This window comes from Polypterus senegalus, chromosome 9 (assembly GCF_016835505.1).
Source record: "Polypterus senegalus isolate Bchr_013 chromosome 9, ASM1683550v1, whole genome shotgun sequence".
NCBI classification, from domain to species: domain Eukaryota; kingdom Metazoa; phylum Chordata; class Cladistia; order Polypteriformes; family Polypteridae; genus Polypterus; species Polypterus senegalus.
Window position 1 is genome coordinate 174,593,511 of NC_053162.1, and position 26,111 is coordinate 174,619,621.

Below are 26,111 nucleotides of genomic sequence, written 5' to 3' on the forward strand. Positions count from 1 at the left end.
AAATGTGTCTAACATTTTAAGAGTTCAGTTACTTTTGACTTAGTGCTGTCTAGTTTTATTTGTTTCCAGATATCACACTAGTTAAAAAGGAGGGGGGGCTATTTTAGAACTTCGTGTCCTCAAGATTTTAATTTGACACCAAAACATTTCAAAAATGTATAAGCCATAAAAATATCAAAACAAACCCTGACCCCAAAACTGCTTGTTCTGATGGGTTGCGCAGAAATCACTACATGGACTCTGCCTATGTGCAAAGCTTTGTATACACTTAACTAACACACCTACTGTATATGAGCTTTTTGGACATCACATTCCAAATCCATGGACATTAAAATGGTTTTGGCACTCCCCATCTTTCGGGCTATAACAGACTACACTTTTCTGAGAAGGCTTTTCACATGATTTTGGACTGCGTCTGCGGGAGTTTCTGTCCATTCATTCAAAAGAGCACTTGTGAGATCAGCTACTGATGGTATTGATGGTAGATGAGAAGATCTGACTCACAGTCAGCACTCCAGTTCAGCCCAAAGAAATTCAATCTATATGGACAAATGCACAGTGATGCCAGGACAGGAAAGGGTCTTCCCTAAACTGAGGCCACAAAGCTGGAAGAACACATATGTTTGTCTAATGTAGCAGGAACAATACTCTTACTTTAACTAAGGGTGCAGCACAATTCCTGCCATTATCCATCCTCCGCCAAATTTTGCAGTAGGCACTATAAAGTCCAGAAGGTAGCATTCTCCTGGCATCTGCCAAACTTGGATTCATCCATCAGACTACCAGATAGTGAAGAATGATTCATCATCACTCCACGGAATACACACTGGCACTGAGAGTGATCTTAGGCTCTTTGTGCATTTTTCTGGCCATGAAAACTCATTTTGTAAAGCTCCTGACACCCATTGTGTGTGCTGATGATGCTTCCAGAGGCAGTTTCAGCAGTCAGTGACCCAAGTCTGTCTGTCTGGTCTGCCACTTCATGGATGAGCTGTTATAGTTCCTGGATACTTCTGCTTCACAATATTAACACTTAAGGTTCATTGGGGAAGATCTAAAAGAGGAGAAATTTCACATACTGACTTATGGCAAAGGTCACCTCCAATGACAGTGCCATGTTTTAAGTCACTCAACTCTTTCTACTGTCAATGTGTTTCAACGGCTATGTGCTTGGTGTGATTCACTTGTTAACAATGGGTGCAGCTTGAGCACCTGAACTCAATAATTTGGAAGGGTGTCCACATAATGTGTATGATATATACTGCTGCAGACATATTTTAAAATCATATTCAAAATAAAGCAAAACTAAATATTTTGCACTTCAATATTCAGCCATTCATAACACAAATATTAAATTATATTATGATGGACGTATGAGTCAAACGTTAACTTTGCAACACTGGATGCAGCTATAATTGAGAAAGAAGTACCCATTCTGGAAAACAAATTTAGATATTTGCCTTGAAATTCTAGGGATCATTTTTTTTTGTTTTTAATTCTGTGGAACCTCAAATACTTCATTTGCCCTTTACCATGTACTCATATTAAATGTTTTGACTCTGGGTGTCGATACTGTGTATGCAATGTGCAATCTAACTTCTCTTTTACTGTTATATTAACTGCCTTGCCCCATGGCTCACTAGAGAATGTATAAGAGAATAATAAGAATGATTACTTGGTCAAAAAAGCTTCCATTCACGACACAGGTCAAAGATTTTTCCATCACTCTTTATGTTATACAATGCCTTTCATCGATAGACAATCACCAAACACTCTGAAATGAAAATGCAAATTGCATATTGTATATTACAAAGCAGAGCAATGATATCAGTTAGTTCAACAGGCCTGGGGACTGGAATTACCCCCACGGACAACTGGCTTTGAAGCTGTCAAATAAACTGCTAAAATATCAGACATACAAGACGCGGCAGGGGTCTGTTCTCCAAGCGTCCAAACTGGATTAAGCGTGTCCATTAAATTACCAGATTTATCATTCAGTCGCGGTTTTACCTTTGCTATACACACTTTAATATTCACATAAAATACATTTTCCTGGATTAATCATATTCATAAATAAATAATATTAAAATATATGGCAAGTCTAAATGCCTCTCAGCAAGCAAAGAGTGGCTGCGTGATCTATCAGGCACAGAAGATATTTGCCCTCCTCCAGTTTCGGGTTCATCATTATCAGGAGATAATCACTGATTAGCAAGACAGCCCCCATGTCGCGAAATCCAGAGTGGGATGCACATCTTAGCCTAGTCAATTCTTGGAGATTCATCGCGGTCTTTAAAGCCTGCCCGCCCTCTGTGGCCGACAGAATCTCGTATATTCTAGTCGGGGATTGAATATACTAAAATAAAAGGGGGGTTCTATCACTCTGGTTATACCCCAGTTTTAAAGCGCCTTGTCTCTGTAGTTTATTTAGTATGTACTTAATTACTACAACTACTACATATAAAAATCTCTACTCATTTTTCCTTGTGACCATGCGGAGTGGGGGTGCGCAAATGGTGACACATTAGTTGACTTTTAGGATTTTTTTCACCTGTGAAAGGGACAGTCCCCTACACAAATGGCATCCCGGCTTCTCACTGTACATACCACCGCTACATAAATCAATCTGAGCCCACGAAGAAAGTCAGAGCCCATCTAATCAGCAACAGACGGTGCTAAACTGCATTTATTGACACAAGCCTTGGCTATCAGATCAACAGGTAACCTTTAAACTCAGGCGCTCTTCACTGCCCACTCTGCCGTGGTTTTGCTCGAAATACCGTTTAAAAGCTTGCAGTTAACTAAGCCGACTCCTCTTTAGTCCGTTCAAGGTGTCTGAGAAATCAGGGTTCCGTTTAACCAAGCAGAGTTCTGAAGTGATGGTTGGCCCTGCCGCGTTTGGGGCTTAACTGCGTCCGACCAATATTTTCTTTTGATAGCTCCTAACTAATGAGTCAGGTACTGTACTCGTCGGTTCATCTTTCTAAAACTGTTTAAACACCACACAACAGTTACCGTCTCGACTAAAGCACTTAGTCATTTGAATTTTCAATTCGTGAGTCAGATCTATAAAGGGAAAAATAATACCTCGGAGGTTTCCATCATGGTTTCTCAACAAACAAAACCGCCATTGGTGGCACTTATCTCAATAAAGTACAGCCAGATACAAAGCAGAATTACCATGATGATGAAAGACTCGGGAAATATTTTCTAAGAGCTAAATTTGATTTATAAGCCACATGTTTGAAGGTGTTGCGTTACATTTGCTTCCTTCGATTCACAAAACTAATACTGCTCAGTGACAAAAAGAAGCCATACAATTGGTTCCGATCGTATTTGTACGACCAAGCTGTACTTGCATATTTATGGTACACCATTCTCATCTGTACAGTATTCCCTTATTCATCACAGCCAATGCCATTTGACAGAAAAATTAAGAAGCCCACAATTTTCTACTGATATGTCATTTCGGCCACACAAGTAGCTGTGCTTCAGACAAATCTTAATCATTGAATGCGCTGTATTAAATAGAATAGTTGACTTACTTATCTCCGCACGTTTAATTAATATTTTTAACATAATCAAAGGCTGTATACATTGTTCTAGTTAAAAGTTTAAAAAGGTCCACCATCAGTAAATCTATCCTTCTTAAGATGCCCCTCAAACTTTATCTCCAGATCTTTTACAATGCCTTTCCGCGACTGAATGGTAATAATACTAATTGCGTTACGATCCTTTTTTTGTTTTATTACACGCTGCGGATGCATGCGGTTTTTCTTCTTTTTGGCAGATAAAAGCGGAAAGAAAATCTTACCTCTAACTGTGGAAGATCAGGATCCAGTTGCGTGAAACTATGCAGGACTACGGGGTTCGACTCCCCAACAACTTCCAGCTTCACCCCATCCCAAATATTCCGTATCTTCCAAGCGCTCGAATCAAACATCATATTAGGGCTCCCATCGTGCACAACCGCTTGCATGTGGTAGACCATTGGGGCTCGCCAGTCGTTAGCGTGTGAAAAAAATAAAGCCGCAGTTTCGCTCCATAATCCCAGCAGTGCGAGTCTCCTCGGCACGTCCGAACGCGAAGCGCGACTACTCTCGTTTGCTTTGGTACAGCCCGCCGAGGAACCCTGCCCACCATCAAAACGGAGGCGGAGACTCTCCCGGGGAAGGCGGACTCTTTATGCCCCGCCCCTCTTCCACCCTCGCCTTCCACTTACGCGCCTTTTACAGCCCGCCTCTTTCGTCAACTCAGAAGACGCACAGAAGTAACAACACAACAAAAAGGCCGACACGTGAGTCTGCTAAACGAAGGCATTTGTTTCCCACCGAGTTTTTTTATTTGTTTTTCATCGCTTTATCCTATCTGTAATTAACCGAAATAATAATTAGGCAAACCATGCGTAGAAACGCAAACGTTTACAAAGTAAATGGCAGAAGTAAAAAAAAAAATCGGATTTAAGTGTGTTTCTTTAAATTGAGGAAGAGTAAAGTAAGTTAAAAGGGGTACTTATGTTCTAATTATTTATTGGTCGAATACAATTGTGGTTCACATTTAAAATATACCGAAATATTGCTTTATACGTGTAAGGTCGTTTAGGAGCGTCATCATCACAGGGGTATCCAACTTCAATTCGAATGCCAGTGGCAGCAGATTTTCATTCTAACCATTTGCTTAATTAGTGTTCAATTTTTGCTTTAATTTTAATTGACTTGCTTTTTAGGACTCTGCCCTATTATTTCCTTTTTCTTCATTTAGCTGACTTAACAATAATTAGATAGAAAATGAGCCAACATTTGACCAGTGAACCAGTGTCTACCATATAATATCTGAAAATAAAGAAAGGTGAAGGTCCCAGTGAAATTGATCTGCTCTGGTCCACATTACATTTTGACAGTGTTTTTTAGAGCAGCAGAAAATCAACTTCTTCAGGCTCTACTCATTGCTCATCCCTCAGCCTTGTCACTCTCCTCTGGACTTAGCTCTGCTATGTCTTTTTATGAATGTGGAGATCAATCTGAATACAATACTCCAACTGAAGTCTCAATAGTTCATTATGTAACTTGAGCATAACCTTGACTTGTCCTCTATACATCTTGATAACTAACACCCTTGCAGAGAAGAGTGTCAGGAGTAATTTGTGACAGTCAAGTATCAGTAAGAGTGAAAATTAAGGTCTACAGGACGGTAGTGAGACCAGCTATGTTAAATGGGTCAGAGACGGTGGCACTGACCAGAAAGCAGGACACAGAGCTGGAGGTGGCAGAGTTAATGATGCTAAGATTTGCACTGGGTGTGACAAGGATGGATGGGATTAGAAATGAGGACATTAGAAGGTCAGCTCAAGTTGGACAGTTGGGAGACAAAGTCAGAAAGGCGAGTTTGCGTTGGTTTGGACATGTGCAGAGGAGAGATGCTGGGTATATTGGGAGAAAGATGTTAAGGATAGAGCTGCCAGGGAAGAGGAAAAGAGGAAGGCCAAAGAGAAGGTTTATGGATGTGGTGAGAGAAGACATGCAGGTGATGGGTGTGACAGAACAAGATGCAGAGGACAGGAAGATATGGAAGAAGATGATCCGCTGTGGCGACCCCTTACAGGAGCAGCCAAAAGTAGAAGAAGGAGATCATTTCCAGATTTAAATAATGATGAGTCCACTTGGACTCCCAGGTCCTTCTCATAATTTTTAAGTTTCAGACCGTCCAATGTGTATTCAGATCTACATCTTTTAAGTTCCCACAGGGACACATCCATCTGTCTATTTTTTGTGTGTATCAGGGGTGGGGATCGATCTGTTCTTAACTCAATTTATCTTTTTGTAAAAACTTGATTGCTTTGTATGGATTGCAATAAAATTAATAATAAAAAAAAAATATTTCCTATGTGTAATACCTTACATTTACTTGCATTAAATTTCGTCTGCCGCTAATCTACTTAAGCCTGTATGCTGTCCAAGTTCCACTGCAGCAATTTAGCTGACTCCTTCTACCTAGTTTGGCATCATCTCCAAACTTAACCAGCCTATTAATTATACTCTTGTCCTGATCGTTCATGTGTATTAAGAAGAGTAATGGCCCCAGCATTGCTTCATGAAGGATACCACTTTTAACATCACCTAATTCTGAAAAAAGTTCCCCTCAACAAAACCCTTTGCTTTCCCGTGTTTCAGACAATTTTGTTCCTACCTACACACTGCACCCTGAATCCTCACTTCCTTTATTTTGAACACTAGCCTTTCATGTGAAACCTTATCAAAATCCTTGTAAAAAGATAAACACTGCTATATGCACCTCTGTGACTGTATGCTTTTGTTTCTTCTTCATATAATTTCAGTACATTAGTGATGCACAGCCTTCCTCATAGTGGTGAGTGTTTGCTAAAGCTCTTATTTCAGACATGTGTTCCTCAATCTTTAATATTTGCTTCCAGTAATTTATCTGTGATACATGTTAAGCCAGTTACTTGAATCAGGTCCATGACCCTTTTTGTACAAAAGTCACTATATGAAATAAATATTTTTTTCTAAAGATGTTGCCTAAGAGAAAGAACATTTTATTTTTGTTTTGTTAAGATCCAAAATTGATCCAAAGTTGATTCTTTGATATGTGATATCTGTTGCATTACAGTATGCTCATGGCACTAATGCAGAACAACATTTATTTCTACAGCACATTTTCATACAAATTATGTAGCTCAAAGTAATTTACAAGATGAAGAAAGAAAAAAGAAAAATAACAATAAGATTAGGCAATGCTAAGTAACAAAGAATAAAGTAAGGTCCCATGGCTAGGGAGGACAGAAGAAAGAAACAAACAAACAATCTCCAGAGGGCTGGAGAAAAAAACAACTAACTCTAACTCTAGAAAGCATTTTTTATAGTCACCATCAGCGTAAAGTCATTTTGAGGGTGTTAGAAGACGCCACAGTGCATGGTTGAGAACCTCTAAGACAAGGGGAGAAGACTGTCCTGCGTGCCTAAATGTTAGGCAAGGTTTATTATCTATAACATTGTTAAGTATAACTCCATATATAAGCAAATGTAGTAATTTATGCTTACAATAATTATATATTAGAACACAATCAAACAGTTGGTTTTAAAAATTATTAATAATAATACAGCAGTTAAGCTGTTTTAGCTATTTATGAAGCATAATAATATACAGGGAAATTGAAAAATTGAATACTTTTCCAAAAATGTAATAGAAAATGCAGAGTTATCCTTAATTTTTTTTCCAGATTTTGGCATTTGAAAGTTATAGATGTTGTTGAGTCAGTCATTGAAGGTGATATGTTGATAAACATATGGTTGATAACTCTTATCAGTCATAAATGGTTTGGGGCGATTTTGACCACAGGATTGACAGATGCAGTGTGACACAACAGGGCACATACAGTATTAGATAGATAGATAGATAGATAGATAACCATTTATTAAATTGCAAATGGGTTTAGACAGCATGTTCCTGTGACTCTTAGTTACTCAGTAATACATTTTTTAAAGGGTTCAATTTTTTTGAATTACCTTGTATTAGATAGCTCATATTCTTCACCGCATTAAGACTCTTGATTCCTGGCAGAAGTGTCATCTGTGTAGATTTTATTGTGTTGAAATATCTGGGCAGGCCATCCAGTTGGGTAACAAACATAAATTGCCCTGGGGAGAGTGAATGTGTCTGTTTGTGTAGGACTTAAAGAATGGGCATCTAATTTAGGGTGGGAACCTGTCTTGCACTAATTGCTGCTGGGATAGGCAGCGCATTTGCACCACCCAGAACAGGACTAAACATGTTAGAAATGGATGAATTATACATATATTATAAAAAAAAAATCCTTGGAGGGAGACTAGGGAGACTAGAGAGACGAGACGTGATCTTCTTGGAAGACAATTTGACGTCCCTCAAGACAAGGCAGGGAGACAATATTTAAAACAACTTCACAGACATCTAACCAAGCAGATGTTGGACTGCTTTTGGCAGACAGATGTCATGTGCTCCCAGCTGTTAAAACAACAAGCGCCAAGCAGAACACACATCTTGCCAGCAGCAGCAGTTGGAAGCCAGCAGATGATCCGACTGCTTCTCTTTAGCATGTATTCAAACCCCTTCACAATGCAAGTGGCAGAAACGCAAAGTGGCAAAAGGTCAGCTGCTGTACAGGCTTTTAAATGATCAACGTGCAGCGAGACAAAAAGAACACGCAGCTCGCCAGCAGCAACAAGCCAGCAGATGATCCGAGTGCAACTCCTTAGTGTGCGTTCAGCCCCCCCTTCACAACTTGAGCGACAGAGACACAAAGTGGCAAAAGGACAGCTGCTGTACAGGCTTTTAAATGATAACATTTGACAAAAAGAACACGCGGCTCACCAGCAGCAGCAGCAGAAAGACAGCAGATGATCCAATGGCATCTCCTTAGCGTGCATCCAGGTTCTACCATTTACTTTCACTTTAATGATTTTGTTCTTTTATAATTAATTGGTGGCCACATAGGTATTTCATTGTGGTTTGTGTGTGGCAGTTCTCAGAACCGTAAGCTTAGTCTTCAGGTACTTAGAGTGTATGAGCATGTTTCCGAGTATAATGTCTAGGTTTAATCTGCTCAGGAGATATACAGGAACAAGTCGACAGTAACTTGTCAACACGTGTTGAGGTGATAAATGAGAGAAATGGGTGCACATAATGTATGTGTGAAGTTTGCAAACATTATCATGTAGAACACCTAAAGTAGTGACTTAGTGTTGACCTCTAACAGTTAAGTCGCAGAGTAAAAACAAAGGTTTCTGACATCATCCCTACCACAGAATCACTGTGTGCCTCTAAATAAGTAACCTAACACTCCAGAGTATCAATTTGAGATTATGTGAAGAAATGCAGTACATTTAATATGCACAGCACCTTGGACTGTTGCTCAGTATACAGTAGATTCTGTAGATATAATTTGTTGATTGTTTATTAGGAGCCTCTTAAATATCTTCTTTATAGACTTACCTTGACTATAATAATAATAATATTAATAATAATGTCAGAGTATTCCACTTTTCCAAAAAGTATGAACATTTTAATAGACAAGAAGAACCTTCTAAACAATTGCGAGTGCAGGCAAACAACTTCTTTGACAAAGCTCAAGTGAGATAGTTTGAAATGCCTGCAGAGTGAATCACTGACCAAGAAGACTAATCCTGACCAGCCGTGTGCAGACTTCATCAATGCACTGGCAAGAGACAGTCCTCTGAGGGCACTGGGGGATGGGCAGGGGGTTTCATATGAACAGCCACTTCTTCCAGTAATTCCCTTTTTGTAAAACAAATTGAGGATTAAAGCAGAGCTGCACTCCTTCACTCCCCTGAAATCAAAGGCACAATTTTGCTGTAATTTTAAAATATTCAGATTGTCTTCTCTTGCTCGCTTTCACAATCGGTGTGTCATGTAAGCCATATGCAAATTCATCCATCCATCTATCCATTTTCTAACCCGCTGAATCCGAATACAGGGTCACGGGGGTCTGCTGGAGCCAATCCCAGCCAACACAGGGCACAAGGCAGGAACCAATCCTGGGCAGGGTGCCAACCCACCACAGGACACACACAAACACACACTAGGGCCAATTTAGAATCGCCAATCCACCTAACCTGCATGTCTTTGGATTGTGGGAGGAAACCGGAGCGCCTGGAGGAAACCCACGCAGACACAGGGAGAACATGCAAACTCCACGCAGGTAGGACTATGCAAATTCAATTTTATATATATATATATATATATATATATATATATATATATATATATATATATATATATATATATATATATATATATATATATATATATATATATATAATAGGAAAAACATGTACCACTCATCTGAAGGGGATATTTCACTTATAGCACTAGCCATCCATTCATATATTTTCCATACCCTAATTACTGTAGTAAAACAATTTCACGTGATGAGGCCTAGACTAGCAGCAATGGATGAAATGCAGAATTCCTTCCTGAACAGAGTACCGGTTTTATTCATTCATTTATCTACTTTCAAATCTACTCAATCCAGTTCAGAGTTGCAGGAAGCCAGTCGCTATCATGTTCAAGGCAAGCATCAACCTAAGTTGGCTGTCAAACCATAGCTGGACAAAATTTATGCAGCTACCAGGTGCTCCTCTTTATAGTTACACTTCCACTGAAAAAATAATAATCATGATGATAACAACATATCAGGTCATTAGATTTTTCCTAAAAAGGGCCAATTTAAAGTTATTGTAAAATAACAAAAAAGTATATTTGCTACAATAAATACCCAGAGGAAAATTAATGTAGAATTAGGGAAAACAGGTAAACTCTACACAAACAACAACAGAGTGCAAGATTCAGATGGCGGATGCTGTAATTGTGAGGCACCAATGCTGACTACTTTGCTACCATGCCATCCACACCACATTTTCTAGGATTACAAATACCGTACTTTTAAAAAATAAGGACGACATATTTATATATTTTGAAATTCCACAGATAAGTAGGCTTGAATCTGTGGATTTCAACACACTAGAATAGTGGTCATTTACTTTGCGATCATACAGAATCAGAAATGTTTCATGCAAGTGGCATACCGAGGAAAAATAATTCTTACATTTTTTATAATGTTCTAATTTATTGTAGAGTCTCTGGGGTATGATACAATGGATTACAGTTCCATCCAGATTCATCACTTTCGGGTTGGGGAGCATGCACTGGTACCACAAGACGAAACAGCTTTGGATCCTGGTTGGCAACCCCCAAAGGCTGATACACGGTCCAGTAGCACCCAGGAAATGAGCATCTATCTGCCACAGCCAGGTGTTATGTGGGCGTCCTCTTGGCCTGGTCCAGCCGCTTGGACCCTGAACAATGAGGATTCTGGAAGCCAAATCACCCTCAAGGAATCGCACCACATGGCCATGGTGCCGTAACTGACACTCCTTCACAATGCAGCTAGTGTGCCTCATTTGGGACTCCGTGAGCAACGACTCATTCGACAGAAAGTCAAAACAGAGGTACTCTAGGATTCTCCAAAGACACTCAGTACCGGGACAGTACTAGGAGTCCAGTCTTCATCTCAGGTTGCCAGTTATACAATATTGCATAGTTCTGCTAGTTTCCTACTGGCTACTTAGTGTCATTATGAACTTGGATGTGCACAGATATATATATATACTGTATATATTGTCTATCACTAGGGTGTCTAGTAGGGAAGGTATTAACATGCAAACCTTGCATTTTGTCCTACCCTTACCATAAATAAGTCATTTAAAAGTTTCAAGCAGCTTCTACTGGAAGACATAATGTAGACTTCACCCTGGTAGGGCACAGGCATGACAGAGCTCTTTTTAGAGATCTTTCAGACAATATAAGTTTTCAGAAAGCATTAGAAACCCAGGCTATAGATGATCATGATCATGTGGCCAAGTAAAAACATTGACTTGCATACGAATGTGCATTTTTTATTTCTGTTATTATGACCTATTGGCTGTTGCAAGTTCTTATCCCCAAGGGGTTTCTGTTAAGGATTTTGTTTTTCATTTTCGCACAGGCTGCATATGTTTTGTTTTAGGCTGCAGGCTTTTCTTTACAGACTGCCAGCTGTGAATAAAAAAAAAAAAAAAAAAAAAAAAACAGACTCACTAGAGTGAGGAAGAAACAAACCATCTTGGAACACAAAACCAGCTACGCTGGATAGTTACAGTGTGTGTGGTAGTGGATGGGACACAACTTACCAGCATCTCTAAAGACATGGGCAGCTCCGGTTTGGCTACATGTTGTATAGAACTACAAGACATGTTAGTGCAATTCAGTTTTAGACATAATCAGGAATATTGTCAGCTAGGAAGCTTTGTGTCCAATTTACATCCAATAGCAGCAGATTCTGTCTTTTTTTTAGGTTACTTTTTTGCATATGCTAATTTTATAGATTTTTTTTATTAAAAAGTAACTTTTTAACTTGCTAAGTAAATACTCTGTACATCTTTTGAATATTTCCTTAAGATAATTTATTTACTAATATACATTTTTGATTACTAATTACAGTACTTACATTTAATGTCAATGGCATCTCTGAGGATTGTTCTTTAAGTTTCAAGCAGCATATTTCACACCAGGATCCACCAGTCCTGAGGCTGTTTTCATAAACCTTTATACAGCATTTCCTGACTCATGTCCATATTTTTCTGTTCCAGGACCATTTTTAGTTGGCCCACTAGAAGTATCTTCGCCCTACAAGATGTTAATCAGTACTGGATTTAGGTGCGCCATGAAATAGCCAGATCGTATGTGTGAAAGGCTCACCAGTACAGAGACAGCTTACTATTGAATGTGAACTGGAATAGCTTAGAGTTGGTTATAATCTGGAATATGAATTGATAAAGTTCATAACTAACTCAAAGCTGTGCATACATGCACAGGAGGTAGGGTCAATTCTCTTTGGAATGACAACTGACATAGGTTAAACAAAAATGTTTAGATGTTAAATGTGAATGAAAGTAGTTCATAAGTAAATCAATATTTGTTGTAAACAGAGCAGGTCAAAGTACACCGTGAATTGAATTATCGGATGAAAATGAAAATGGCACATAATTGACAATGTGGGGTATCAATTGGCATTGTTCAAAATTAACTTTCTGAGCCATAGGAATCAATCTGGTTCAGAATCAGCTATGTAGAATCTAAATTGACATGGGCCAAAACAAATTTATATTACACAGACAAGCCTGGCTTGGAACCACAGGGATCCCATGTGGACACAGGAGGAATACTGTAAATGAATTAATGAATTGATTGATTGATTGCATTTATATAGTGCCTTTCTCACTACCTCACTACTCAAAGCACTCAGCGATTGCAGGTCAAGGGCCCAACAGAGCAGAGTCCCTTTTTGGCATATTCACTCCACATAAGCTAGGGCTCAAATTCAGGTCCCTGCTGCTGTGAGACTATTTAATGTAATTATTGAATTAAATGGATCATTCTACATGACAATAATGTAACTTATTTATTATAATGAAATACAGTATATTCCAGTTAGTGTTATTTATTCATTTGCACAGGATCATGGGTGGGTAGTCCAACCAGTCCAACATGAAACTGATAAAACAAATGAACAAAATGAATCCACTGCATCCACTTAACAGTGTCATCTCCAGACAGAGGAGTAGCTTCAGTGACAGACTTTTGTCACCGTCCTGCTCCACTGACAGACTGACGAGATCGTTCCTCCCCCACACTATGCGACTCTTCAATTCCACCCGGGGGAGTAAATGCGAACATTAATTTTATTTTAATTCTTTTCATTTTTATTACTATTTAATTTAATATTGTTTCTTTGTATCAGTATACTGCTGCTGGATTATGTGAATTTCCCCTTGGGAGTAATAAAGTATCTATCTATCTATCTATCTATCTAACACACTTTCACACACACTGGGCCAAAGTCCACTTTTAAAATAATACACATTTCTTTGGAATGTGGGGCAGTACCTGGAAAAATTCCACAAAGACAGGATAACCTAAAAACTCTGCATAGATGGTGGCTGAACCCAGATCACTTTAGACGGAAGGCCATAGTGCTGCTATATAGCAATGAATGTAATGACTGTAATTATGAAATAGTTAAATATAATCTTATAAATGTGTTAGAGAATAATTATTTTAAATGAATGAAATATTTACAGTTAAGATAATTACTATTCATTATTCAGAATATATTACTTACATGCAACTGTAATTAATGCATTTCCTCCATCAATCTATTTTCATTAATTGGCTTATCTAGTTCAGGAGCTTAGGGAATTAATGTAGCCTAACCATTATATTACCTATATTAGTCTGCATGAATATCACATAGTATGAGATAATATCTTGTCATATAGCAGCAGCGGGCGCTCTTCCAAAGTAACAGCCTCTTTAGTCTGCCATGTGACTGCTGGTGCCTATCACAATGAGTGCATTTCAGCTTAATATGATTAAAGCTTCAGTTGATCTCATTCACGCAGGAGTTGCTTTCAGCAGAGGTGTCTAATTGCCACTCTGTCCCCTCCCCACCCCTGCAGACATAAATTCAGTTTGATGTCCTTCTTTATGATAGAAACTATTCCAGTCCAGAAAGGGAATTTCCTGATGCATTTTTTTTTTCTTTAAGCTCTTTAGGTCAACTCCCAGGATGCCCAAATCTTCCTGTCACCCTATGGACATTTCCTTGTGAAGGCTTTTGGGGGGCCTCTTTGCTGAAGCTGCCTCCTCCTCAGCTGTGCCAATGTACTACCAGTGCGGAAGCTCTGGCAGCTGTGTGATGCCTTGCATTCCTGTAATCCATTCCTGCCATTAGCCACCTGCTGTGAGCATTCTGCTTTTCAGCCTATTGGTTTGTGGAAGCTGTGCTGAGAGGAGGTACAAAAAGACCTGAGAGAGTCCTGCAGACCAGGCTCATTAAGCCTCTCAGTTTTTCAGTGCATTCCATGTATTCCATGTGCCAATTCCACACTTTATTATTCCTCAGCTCCCTGTGGTGGCTCGGAAACCCTAATGACAAGAAGCCTGCTGTATGTGCATATTCTCCCCTGTGTTCAGTTGTCTCTAAAAATAAAGCACCAAGTACCTGAAAGTTGTCCGACTAAAATCAGTTTACAAATGAAGAATAAGAATATGAATGTTTTGTGCTTGGGACCTGAGAGTGCAGCCAGGTTTTCACTCGTTGGGTAGAAAAGAGCAAACTCATAAAAAGGATGCACAAAGGGCCAAAATCAAAAATATTAACCATAACTGTGTATTCCAGCTACAGTTTCAGGATAGGAGAAACAGCGGGTTTGGGTCATCCAAAAGAATTCTTGTCAGATCACTGAGACCACCTAGATTTATGACTACGGCGATAATGCAGACACTCTACATTTTGGATAATATTCTTGAATGGCACATCAACATTCACGGGCATTATGGGTATAGGTGTGTCATTACCTATGACAGCTGGTGGGCTCTGTTACTTGTAAAGGGGACATTTGATCACTTGACAATGCACAGTCATTTTTGGAAGGTCTACCTGGTGCTGGTTTTCACCAGCAAAGTGCCTAATCACACATGGCTGCCATCTATATGACACAAGCACTTACACTACTCTCTTAAACTGTTTCTCCAGGAAGGTAATGGTGCATCTTGGTGTAATACAGAAAAAAGAAGAAACAGTTCAATAATGCTTAGCTGAAGGAGTCATATTTGGCACCTGTATAACCCAATTACATGAATACATAGTCCATTGTATCACCAGCTCCTCTGAGAGCTTTATTGATATTTTTATTGATATTGAAGAGCTTTGGAGGTTCTCCTCAGCTAGACTCTATCGCTTATTTCCGTGTTTCTTAATGTGTGGTTTGACATTGCTGAGCATATTGATTGGGTTGAGGATTCATTTTTGGCTTGTTGATTGCAGAGTTTACCTCGTGTTTTTATTATTCAACCAGTTTTCAACATGTTTCATAAATTCACCATGATATTACCCTATGAACACCTCCAACCATCCATCCACCCATCATCCAACCCGCTATATCCTAACACAGGGTCACGGGGGTCTGCTGGAGCCAATCCCAGCCAACACAGGGTGCAAGGCATGAACAAATCCCAGGCAAGGCGCCAGCCTACTGCAGGGCACACACACACTAGGAACAATTTAGGATCACCAATACACCTAACCTGCATGTCTTTGGACTGTGGGAGGAAACCCACACAGACACGGGGAGAACATGCAAACTCCACGCAGGGAGGACCTGGGAAGCGAATCCTGGTCTCCTTACTGCGAGGCAGCAACGCTACCCACTGCGCCACTGTGCTGCCCCTGTGAACACCTGCATGCCATAATCTTTTTTTAAAAAAATGGTTGCATTTGAATGCATCTTTGAATCTTCAGCTTTTACATTTATACATCCAACAATTCTTATTTATGAATGTGAGCTTCAACTTTTTATAATGATCTTTTTACGTTAAACAGGTGACTCTCAAAAGAACAGACAACAGTCATAGTGAGTCGGATAGTCCATTAGGTGATGTCACCTGAGGGGCACCATTTATGAAAGTTAAATGGTGTCCACTATTGACACTGTGTGGCGCTGTTTATGTAACTCAAGTGTAATAATACTGACTGTGCTATGGACACCGAGGGGCACCATTTTTAAAAAAAAAAACCTTGGAACTTCTCAATGCTATTGATATACTATAAGAAGAAAATAGTCATTACATTACTACACTGAGTTTAGCATTCTGCAGTCAGCTTTGTTCACTGTACATGCTGAAAGATTTTTTTCAGGAATTTCACTTGTAGTATACACACACACACACACACGCACACATGAGGGTTAGTTAATAATTACAAACACATTTGGAATCATTTTGTTTGGGTTAGCTGCACTGCTTTCCCCATGCACATGTGGACACTTGGGGTGTCTGTGGTCACAGTGGTAAAGTTTCAACATTGATCAGTCTGTTTCTCTTCTTGTTTGGCCACTCCGCTCTCTGTTTGCTTTAAAGAAGAGTAGCGAGCAATGATTTGCTTTTTATGGGAGTTCATGGTATGGTCTTGCTCAATGTTACTGTCAGTACTTGATGGTGACACCCCCAAAATTCTTCATGCTTAAGACTTCTTTGACCATTTTTGAACATCTAAATCCATTTGTAAACACTGCCTTGGTAAAACACTGTCTCCATATCGTGCAGAAAGCTTTATGTGGAGTGCTAGGCTTTTAAGGCCCCAAACTGTTATTCTACCATTAGAGTCCTCTTTCAAGGCACTGATACAAGGCAGATTGCGGCATGTGGCATCACAAAGCCTAGGCGCAGACGTTTGGGGTTACTGCCTGAGACATTCTTGGTCAAGCTGTTTCTGTGGTTAGGCACAACATCAAAGTCCTGCTTGCTTTGTGATCCTCAGCAAGTCACTTGGAATGTCTGCTTGTGAATTGTATGAAGATGTATTGTTCATTATAATTTACATGTACTGTATAGCCATCTGGGAATAGTGTTCACCCTGAAATGTACTATATTTAACAAACATTGTATGGCTGAACAGCTTATCAGACATATTTTTTTCCAAAACTGAAAAATACTCATAACTTGATAAATGCTGACCCAGTTGTTTCTAGTGAACATGGCATAAATCACTACAGTAATCATTAAATGTCAATCTAAAACCAAAGCAAAAAAAATAAGGATACTACATTGACCGACAGTAACCCCTAAGAGAAAAAGGGAACTATGGGATAACAAAACCATCCACTGGTAAGAAAAAAGCAATACATAAATACAAACAGTCAAATGAAGGGGCTGAAACAGATCATATGATTGTGATTTTGTTTGCACTGCTTGCATGCGAGTTTATTCTGAATTTGTCTACAAGGCATAAAGATTCCTTTTGGTGCCAATCTGGAAACATCCAGCTGTTTATGCACATCTGCAAAATAAGCAAGACCCTCATCCCACAGAGTGCAGTCCTCTTGGTGGCAGGGTCACGATGAGGTTGACAGACAGCCATAGGAGGTGGAATGTAGTAGTAATTAATGGTCACATGAAGCATTTTATAAATTGTTTTCTGACATGAGTCTAACTGAAGACCCTATATGAAATAGTGATTGATTCAATTAGGATTGGATCCCCGTGACTCTAATCAGGAAAAATCAGATCTAAAGGATTGACGGATAAATTAGGAGCAGGTTGACTTTCACCAGTGAACAGCAGACATTAATCATACGAAGAGATGTCGAGGTATGAGACAATGAGTGGGGGTGGATTGTTTTCATTGCAGTCCTTATCCCAACAGGAAATTAAAGGAAATTGCAAGGAAAGAAAGTATGTGAGCTCTGTTTTCTCTAGTGGCTTATTGTGCAGACACTGCCGAGAACAAGAATATCTACACAGGTCAAGTGAAAGAAGGTTATTATTGGACATTTCTCCTAAATGCTTTTGCCAGTCTCTCATTAGGTTCAAAGTCCACATTGCTTCAGCATCTCTGTATCTTAAAAGTGTGGGGCAAGCAGGATAAGTCCACATTTTCAATTACAGGTAAAATTCCGTTACAACGAAATTTTCATTACAACAAAGTATTTTTATGGTCCCGACAGTTTACGTTACTACGAAGCACATTCAGCAGATACTTTCATTACAACGAAGTGACCTTGAAATGCCTGAATGAATTATCCACAGAGCAGTTAGTTCTATGGTCGCAGCTCAGTTGTGCACAACGATCCCCAAACAGAAACATTGTAAAAAAAAAAAATGTATTTCTTTCTTCTGACTTTCCTTTCCTTCACTGTTTTTTTGCCGTGTTTGTTTTTGGTGGTTTTTAGTGATACCTTTTGCTTATCGCTAGTCAACATTTGAAAAACACCCATTGGAATTTTACTCGTCACCCACCTATAGAAACGGCAGACACGAAAAAACGATAACAGTTCATATTAGAAAAAAAAACTAAATTTTTAAAGCTCTCGATTGCGGCAAAAAGAAAAAAAATGTTGCTAGTGAATTCGGAATTTCGCCATCGACACTGTCAACTTTCTTTAAAAAACCAAGCAAAAAAAGAAGAAAAATCTCGGGTTGCAAATGTATGTAAACTGCTGCATTTGAAGACATCGAAAAAGCCTCTTATGTGGTTCAGTGAGGCTCGATCAAGAAACATTCCTATTAATGCGCCACTATTTCAAGAAAATGTGAGGTTTCTAAACTCTCTTGGGACCTCCGTCAACAGGACAACACGCCGAAGAGCGTCCTGAAGTGCAATCACCGCGTCTGTGGAAGACTGTTTACCTGCCACGGCTCGGCACTGAAGCAAACAGAAAAAATCTCGATGGGTGATGCAAGGGCACAGGATTACTTGGCCACTAACCTGGTCATGACCCTGCCTGACTGCTGTGTCTCTGTATAGGAGAGTGGCAGATCATGCTACAATAAATAACCGCACTGTACCTGTTTCAAGCTGAATAAAGCTGGTTTTGCTAAAGTACTGAGACTCAGCCTCGTGTTTTGGGGTGCAAGACAGGGACTTATAGCGCAACCTTGATCTTTTAGGATTCACTTCTGTGGCGCTTCATTGCAGCGCTGTGAGCCTCCTATTGCCCTGCCCCGGCAACAGACAAACAATCTTCCACAGACGCGGCAATCGCACTTCGGGACGCACTTCATCGTGACGTTCCTGTTGGGTGGGGGGGGGATCCCAAAAGAGTTCAGAAACCTCACAAAATGAAGAAGAAGAAGAAGAAGAAAAGGATGATTCAGCTTCTGATTGATAACTGTGCTGCCCACAACATGCTTCCACATTTAGATAATGTCCGCATTGAATTCTTCCCACCCAATTGCACAGCAGTGCTTCAGCCATTGGGTTTGGGCAACATTCGCACCCTGAAAGTGTATTATCGTAAGTGTATTATAAGGAAATGCTGAGAAAAATTTTCATTAGCATAACTTGTAGACAGGAGAAGATTAAAATTAACGCGAAAGAAGCTATTGAAATGATTGCAAACGCCTGGATGCAAGGTAAAGAAAGCACTATAGTGACAAATACAGAATCTCTTTACTACGAAATATTTTTTAGGTTTCTGGCAGTTCGTTGTAAATTACCTGTAGTCATATTTAAGATATAACAAAGTGGCATAGTGGTAAGCCTCATGGGTTGGGTTTGAATCCTGCACCTGGTCACTGTCCACTGCCCATTTAGAGTTTCCACCTCCTTGACATGTCTGCTAGGCTTTCCCTCCCACATCCTCAAAGACATGCAAGCTAACATGTTTAGGCTGTGATATGTGTGAGTGGGCTCTGTGACGGACTGGTTGCCTGTCCATGACTGTTCCCTATCATGCGGCGTGTTGTTCTGGCCACCCACAATGAATAGGATTAGACTGGTTTAAGAGTGTTATGGTGAAATATGGCAGCATGATGGTGAAGACCTATGTGGACTTTGTATGTTGTCTCTGCATTCACAAGAGTTTTCTAGAAGGCCTCTGGCGTTCCACCACAGCCTAAAGACATGATGTTAGTCCAAGTGTTATTGGTGTCTCTATGCGTGCCCTGTTTTTGATTTAACTAGGATGAGCTCCCACAGAACTCATGTGAAAAAGCTGGTACATAAATACAGAGGAACACATCTGTATTGTTGTGTACATTTTGGCAGCATGACCATTGTTAAGCTTACTGTACTGTATGTATTGTAAATCTCTTGCTGCAAGTTGCAGGTGGCACAGAATAATGGCAGCAGTTGTAACAAAAGCTGTGTGTCCAGCTTAGACAAACCGTTTTTTTCCCCTTGAGCAATGACGCTTGGGAGACCAGTGTTACATGACAGAGACGCAGCAGCCTATTTTGGATGGGGATGTTACTACACAATCCACATATTTTTATGTTGCACATGTGCAGACTTTCACACGTGTGTACTAAAAGCATAGTTCACCTCACACTGTTTCCCGATCTGCTTCGCTCATTCATGAATAATTTACATTGTATACACATATGTGTGATGTCACTACCCGATCTGTACCAGCTTGCATGCGTTTTTAAAAATAAAAGAAAAACACCTTCATTCAACATTACACTTAACAGTGTGGCCCAAGCTAATCTGTGCTTGCAGATACACAACTCACGGTATTTTCAATTGATTTCATTAGCTGACCTAAATGAGACTATTAATGAAAATATTTCATTCTTCTGCATACATTTATTGTATGGTGTGTCTTCACTGCTGGATTATGCATGTCATGCTCCTCACTATGTAGCACAGATCATGTTAGTGACAGGGAGAGCCCCCTGAGTAGATGGCACTGATCCCTTACATCACAGACACTATGGGTGTTATTTAGCCATAATGATAGGTGACACAGAAAGAGAGATAAAGGACTCAGAGTATTGTGGACCCAGAGTATAATTTTATCTCAGTGGTACAGTGGTTAGCACTGCTGCCTCATCGTTCAGGTCACATTTTCGGCCACAATAATCAGTCCAGCATAGTTGGCAGATGCTTCCCTAACCCTAACAGACATTTAAAAGACCATTGCACTATTATAAACCACTCCAAACTAGTTCAGTTTCTCCTTCCTCATTTACTTTAGTGCATTTTGCTGAGTTTGGCAAAATTTCCAAACCTTTTCAATGTTTTTGCTAAACTTGCGACAAAGCAAATTCAGTAGGGTTTGCTTATCACTAAACAAAATTCATGGGCTAAAACAAACCTAACCCTAGGGCCTACTTGGAAAATAACTTAACAGTGGTGTGCATGAGAGATGGCGCAGACTGACACCAGAGTGAGTTTATAACGTACCAAGCATGACGTCACAATCCGCAAAAATCAAACTGGTCCAGAATTAATCAAATTTAGACAAAACTTAGAAGACTTAGACAACAAGAACAGGTTCTGTAAGCCAAAAAAGCTATAAAAAAAAGTACACACACACAAAATGTTTTACACTGTGGTCTTGACACGAACATTGTACCAGGAAATTAGCAAGCAGAATAGCCAGCGGGCAACATTACAAGACTAGGGCACGGGGAAAAGCCAGGAAACTGTGGATGACCCTTCACCATGGCCTGGAAGGATGAGCATCAGATGCCAAATTCGAGCAGGAACATCACAGAACATTTTGTTTACGTTCTGCATCTTCTTTCTCCATTCCTGTGCACCCACCAAAGGGAGAGGCTGGCAGGAATTGTAACAACAAGCTAAATGGACTGTTCTCTTCTCTAGAGGATGTGTCCATCAGCACATGGTCTATTATTGAGGTCCATCTGTTGGTGAGGACCAGATTTTACTAGAATGCTACTCTGCAGCATGAGCAAATGTTTCCTTTCATCCATGAAAAACCCAGAAGCTGGAAAATAGTGAAATTCTGAATTGGGTGGTTTCAGTGGGAATGATGTACAGTAGAACAAAGGGTGAGGCCTTAGTGGGCACTGAGCCACCTGTTAAATTGAGTAGTAGCTCCAACAAAAATCTAAGGAGAGAAACACACAAGCATCTCCACAGCACACTGCAAGCATCCAAAAAAACGGGTCATCATCTACAACAAATGTAACATCGTAATCAGGGCAACTACCTAGACAATCCAATCAGTGCACTACTCATATTTTCAGGAATCCTGGGTTAAGCGCAGTAATAGTCACAAAGGAATCCTTCCCATTAGGGCTCCTAATCTATCACATATCAATCTGCTACAATATGCACCATGTGGCCAAAAGTTTGTGGACACCTGACCATCACACCTAAATGTGCTTGTTGGACATCCCATTCCAAAACCATCGGTATTAATATGGAGTTGCCCTCCACTCCCGATAGCTCCGACTCTTCTTTGCACAGAATTTTGAGGTGTGTCTGTAGGAATTTGTGCCAGTTCAGCCAAAGGAGCTTTAGTGAGGGCAGGTACTGGACAAGCAAACCTGGATTACAATAGGCATTCCAGTTCATCCCAAAGGTGTTCAGTAGGGTTGTGGTCAGGGCTCTGTGCAAGCCACTTGAGTTCCTCCATGTCTTTGTGGAAAAGGGGCACAGTCATACTGGCATAGAAATGGGCCTTCAACAAACTGTTGCCACAAACCTGAAAGTGCACAACTGTCTAAAATGTCTGTCTGCTGTAGCATTAACAATACCCTTTGCTGGAATTAAGGGGCACAGTACAATCCCTGCCACGATCCCTCTTCCAAACTTTACAGTAGGCACTATGCAGTCTACATGGTAGTGTTCTCCTGATATCTTATGTGGCCTTTCTTAAAATACTGGATCAAGTAAATAAAAATTGGGACTGGTCTCCCCTAGACTTTCTCGTACACTCAGATATGGGGATAGATATTTGAGGAATAAACCGTAAGACAGTGATTATATTTTTGTATTATTTTCATTAAAGAACCAGCAACAACAAATCAAATCAAGTTAATAATACATTGAACAATTATTATAAAAGTAAAGTTGAATAAACCGGACTCTGCAGCTGCATGAATAAAAAATAAAAATAAATCGAGTATGTGTTCAGGTAAAGTACCACTTCCGGTTAGCAGAAATAGCCCAAAAGTTAATAGAAATGTACGTTTTGTACTAGTATGCGAAATTTGGTTGACCTAAATGAAAGCGTACTCAAGTTATCGTGTTTACACGCCCAAACACACAGACAGACACAAAGACAACGTCAAGATTCATCAAAATTTCAAAATTCAATTTTTGGAGGATTCTAATATTTTCCCTATTCTTCGTATAAGAGAAGGTCAAAAATATGTGAAAATCTAAAATAAAGAGGGGGTGAGCAACTTTTAGGTCCTTAGTAAGAGGCTACAAATGAACTCCATGGGGGTTTCAAAAAGAATGGGACAGAATTCCTTTCCAAATGCTGTGAGTAGAAGGTTGCTTAAGCCTGGAAGCCTCAGCTACTGCACGGTGTTGTATTTTAGTCAGAGTTATTCACGGGCTTATATTTAGTTTGCTTTTCTGTATTTTCTTTGTTGTAAAGCATGTTTTGCATGTGTTTATTGTATTGTATTGTATTGTATGTGTGTATTGTTTATCCCTACTGAATTTAGCATTTTTGTTAAGATTGCTTTTGTGTGTTTATTACTTATTATCGATGCGCTGTGTTTCTGTGTTCCCTTATGTTCCTTGTGTTTTGTGGGTGGAACCGTCCAAGCGGCAGAGACGCACGCGCATGTCACCAGTGAAGGGCTGCCTTCAGCCTATATACTGTATTGTGAGACTGGGGAGTGGATCCTTTAGTGGATCATTAATGTCTAGAGAGTGCTGTTCTCGGTGGCGCAGTGGTAGCGCTGCTGCCTCGCAGTTAGGAGACCCGGGTTCGCTTCCTGGGTCCTCCCTGCGTGGAGTTTGCATGTTCTCCCGTGTCTGCGTGGGTTTCCTCCGGGCGCTCCGGTTTCCTCCCACAATCCAAAGACATGCAGGTTCGGTGGATTGGCGATTCTAAATTGGCCCTAGTGTGTGCTTGGTGTGTGGGTGTGTTTGTGTGTGTCCTGCGGTGGGTTGGCACTTTGCCCAGGATTGGTTCCTGCCTTGTGCCCTGTGTTGGCTGGGATTGGCTCCAGCAGACCCCCGTGACCCTGTATTCGGATTCAGCGGGTTAGAAAATGGATGGATGGATGGAGTGCTGTTCTCATATTTAATATACGGCTTCTTGGAATTTCCTTTTCTGTTTTTGGATTTGGAGTATAGGATTGCACCCTTTTTGGTTTTTGCATTTTTACCTTGAGTTTATTTTGTGTTCTTCTTTTGTTTATTTTGATACATGCCATCATTTATAAAGATTTTTGAAACTGGACTTGTCTCTCAAGCCAGGAATTTTCACAGTTCTTCTCCCTTGTGTGTTTTTTGTACGTTTTGGAACATTTACAGATACATTTTGAATTTTTGAAAGCAGATCCCCTTTTGAGGCCTGTTTAGGTCACAACTTGCTTGTGGAGTTCTGGGTCAGGCTATTTCTGGGAAGGCTAAGGAGGACCCAGGCCTGTTTAACTGGTCTATTAGATGCTTCACACTTTTCACCATTTTGATAGCATGGGAATCATGGCACACTGATTGAAAGGTTCTCTCTGGTTAAGATTAAGAAGAGCCTAAAGGCAGGAGTTACCTTGTGGGAAAGAAGGCCCTGACTGTGGGATGCTGGATGGATCAGGGTCTTGCCGTATAACAATGCCTACTCAATCATTTTGGTACAATTGGCGGCACTATCCACCTTGTACAGTGAGGAAAAATGAACAATAGTATTACATAGAATGTGTGCATGAAATTACGTTTATAAAATAATTAATGAATAAGGTAAAAGTCAGAGACTCTACGCATTGATGCAGTACCCCCAGTACATTCCCCCCACATCAGCAGCCCCTAAGCACAGTAAGGGAACTTGAGAGAAAATGTTAATGCAAAGCCCAGGCCCAGAGAAAAGTGGCAATCCACCATCTCCACGGCAACAGAGGCCTGTGTTTTAAATGACGGTGCCCCTCAGGCAGCTACTTTCACTTTCTTACTACAATGGCAGGGGGAATTCTGAGGGGATTCACTGGCACCAAATGGGAAAGTACAGAGTCGGGTGCAAAGCAGAGGAAAGTGGTCGTTGAAATGGCAAAGAGTGGATAAATAATATGAACTGCATATTAAATACAAATATCTACATTTGTTTAGTGGGGGGGGACCACTGATATCCGTTTGTTACAGACAAAGATTAGGATGGGCACTCTACAATATCAGGACTGACAAATATGAGGCTCTTAGTCTTTGCTTCTTAGCAGTAGGAAGAAAGCCTTTAAGGTAGGCGGCCCAGCGGCAGCTGCCAGTTTTAGCTCCATTCCCAATTCCCTTTGGAGGCTAGGAAGATGAATCCACCTACATGCTGTCCACTGATGTGATTTTCAGTTTAATGTCCATGCTGGTATGGTCACGGGTTTGAATTCTCAAGACTTATGTCACTGGCTTGTGAAAGTATGGATCTAGGCAGGCACTTGAATTAACCCACAACTGACGGTTTATAGCGTTTTAATCTCATCTCATGTGTACAGAGTACAGTGATATTTTTGCTTGCATGTGTTCGTCATCATACAGCATATTGACACAAGCTTCTAGAAGGACTGAGAGTGAAAAAGTTATTTGAACTGTGTACAAAAAGACAATTTCCATCCATCCATCCATCCTCCAACCTGCTATATCCTAACTACAGGGTCATGGGGTCTGTTGGAGCCAATCCCAGCCAACACAGGGCGCAAGGCAGGAAACAAACCCTGGGCAGGGTGCCAGCCCACCGCAGGGCACACACACACACCAAGTACACACCATGGACAATTTAGAATCGCCAATGGACCTAACTTGCATGTCTTTGGACTGTGGGAGGAAAATTGAAAGGGTCTTAAAATGCTCTGAATCAGTCAGTCTGTCATTTTCCAACCCGCTATATCCTAACACAGGGTCACGGGGGTCTGCTGGAGCCAATCCCAGCCAACACAGGGCACAAGGCAGGAACACACCCCGGGCAGGGTGCCAGCCCACCGCAGGACACACGCACAGACACACCAGGGACAATTTATAATCGCCAATGCACCTAACCTGCATGTCTTTGGACTGTGGGAGGAAACCCACGCAGACACGGGGAGAA

At 40.4% G+C, this 26,111-nt stretch overlaps 1 protein-coding gene across 5 annotated transcripts in view; it reads right to left on the reverse strand.

The window, feature by feature from the left end:
* LOC120536021 (ral guanine nucleotide dissociation stimulator-like) overlaps positions 1–26,111 on the reverse strand; it is a 177,691-nt gene that overhangs the window by 47,069 nt on the left and 104,511 nt on the right. For 2 of the 5 annotated variants that reach the window (XM_039764306.1, XM_039764308.1), the window contains exon 1: positions 3,815–4,115. The exons of 2 other annotated variants lie outside the window; for them this stretch is intronic. In XM_039764306.1, the coding sequence (XP_039620240.1) occupies positions 3,815–3,991 (177 nt within the window). In that variant the 5' untranslated portion in view covers positions 3,992–4,115. Of the gene's footprint in view, positions 1–1,675; positions 1,775–3,814; positions 4,116–26,111 lie in introns of those variants that run through there. One more of the 5 variants, XM_039764310.1, reaches the window with a different exon arrangement.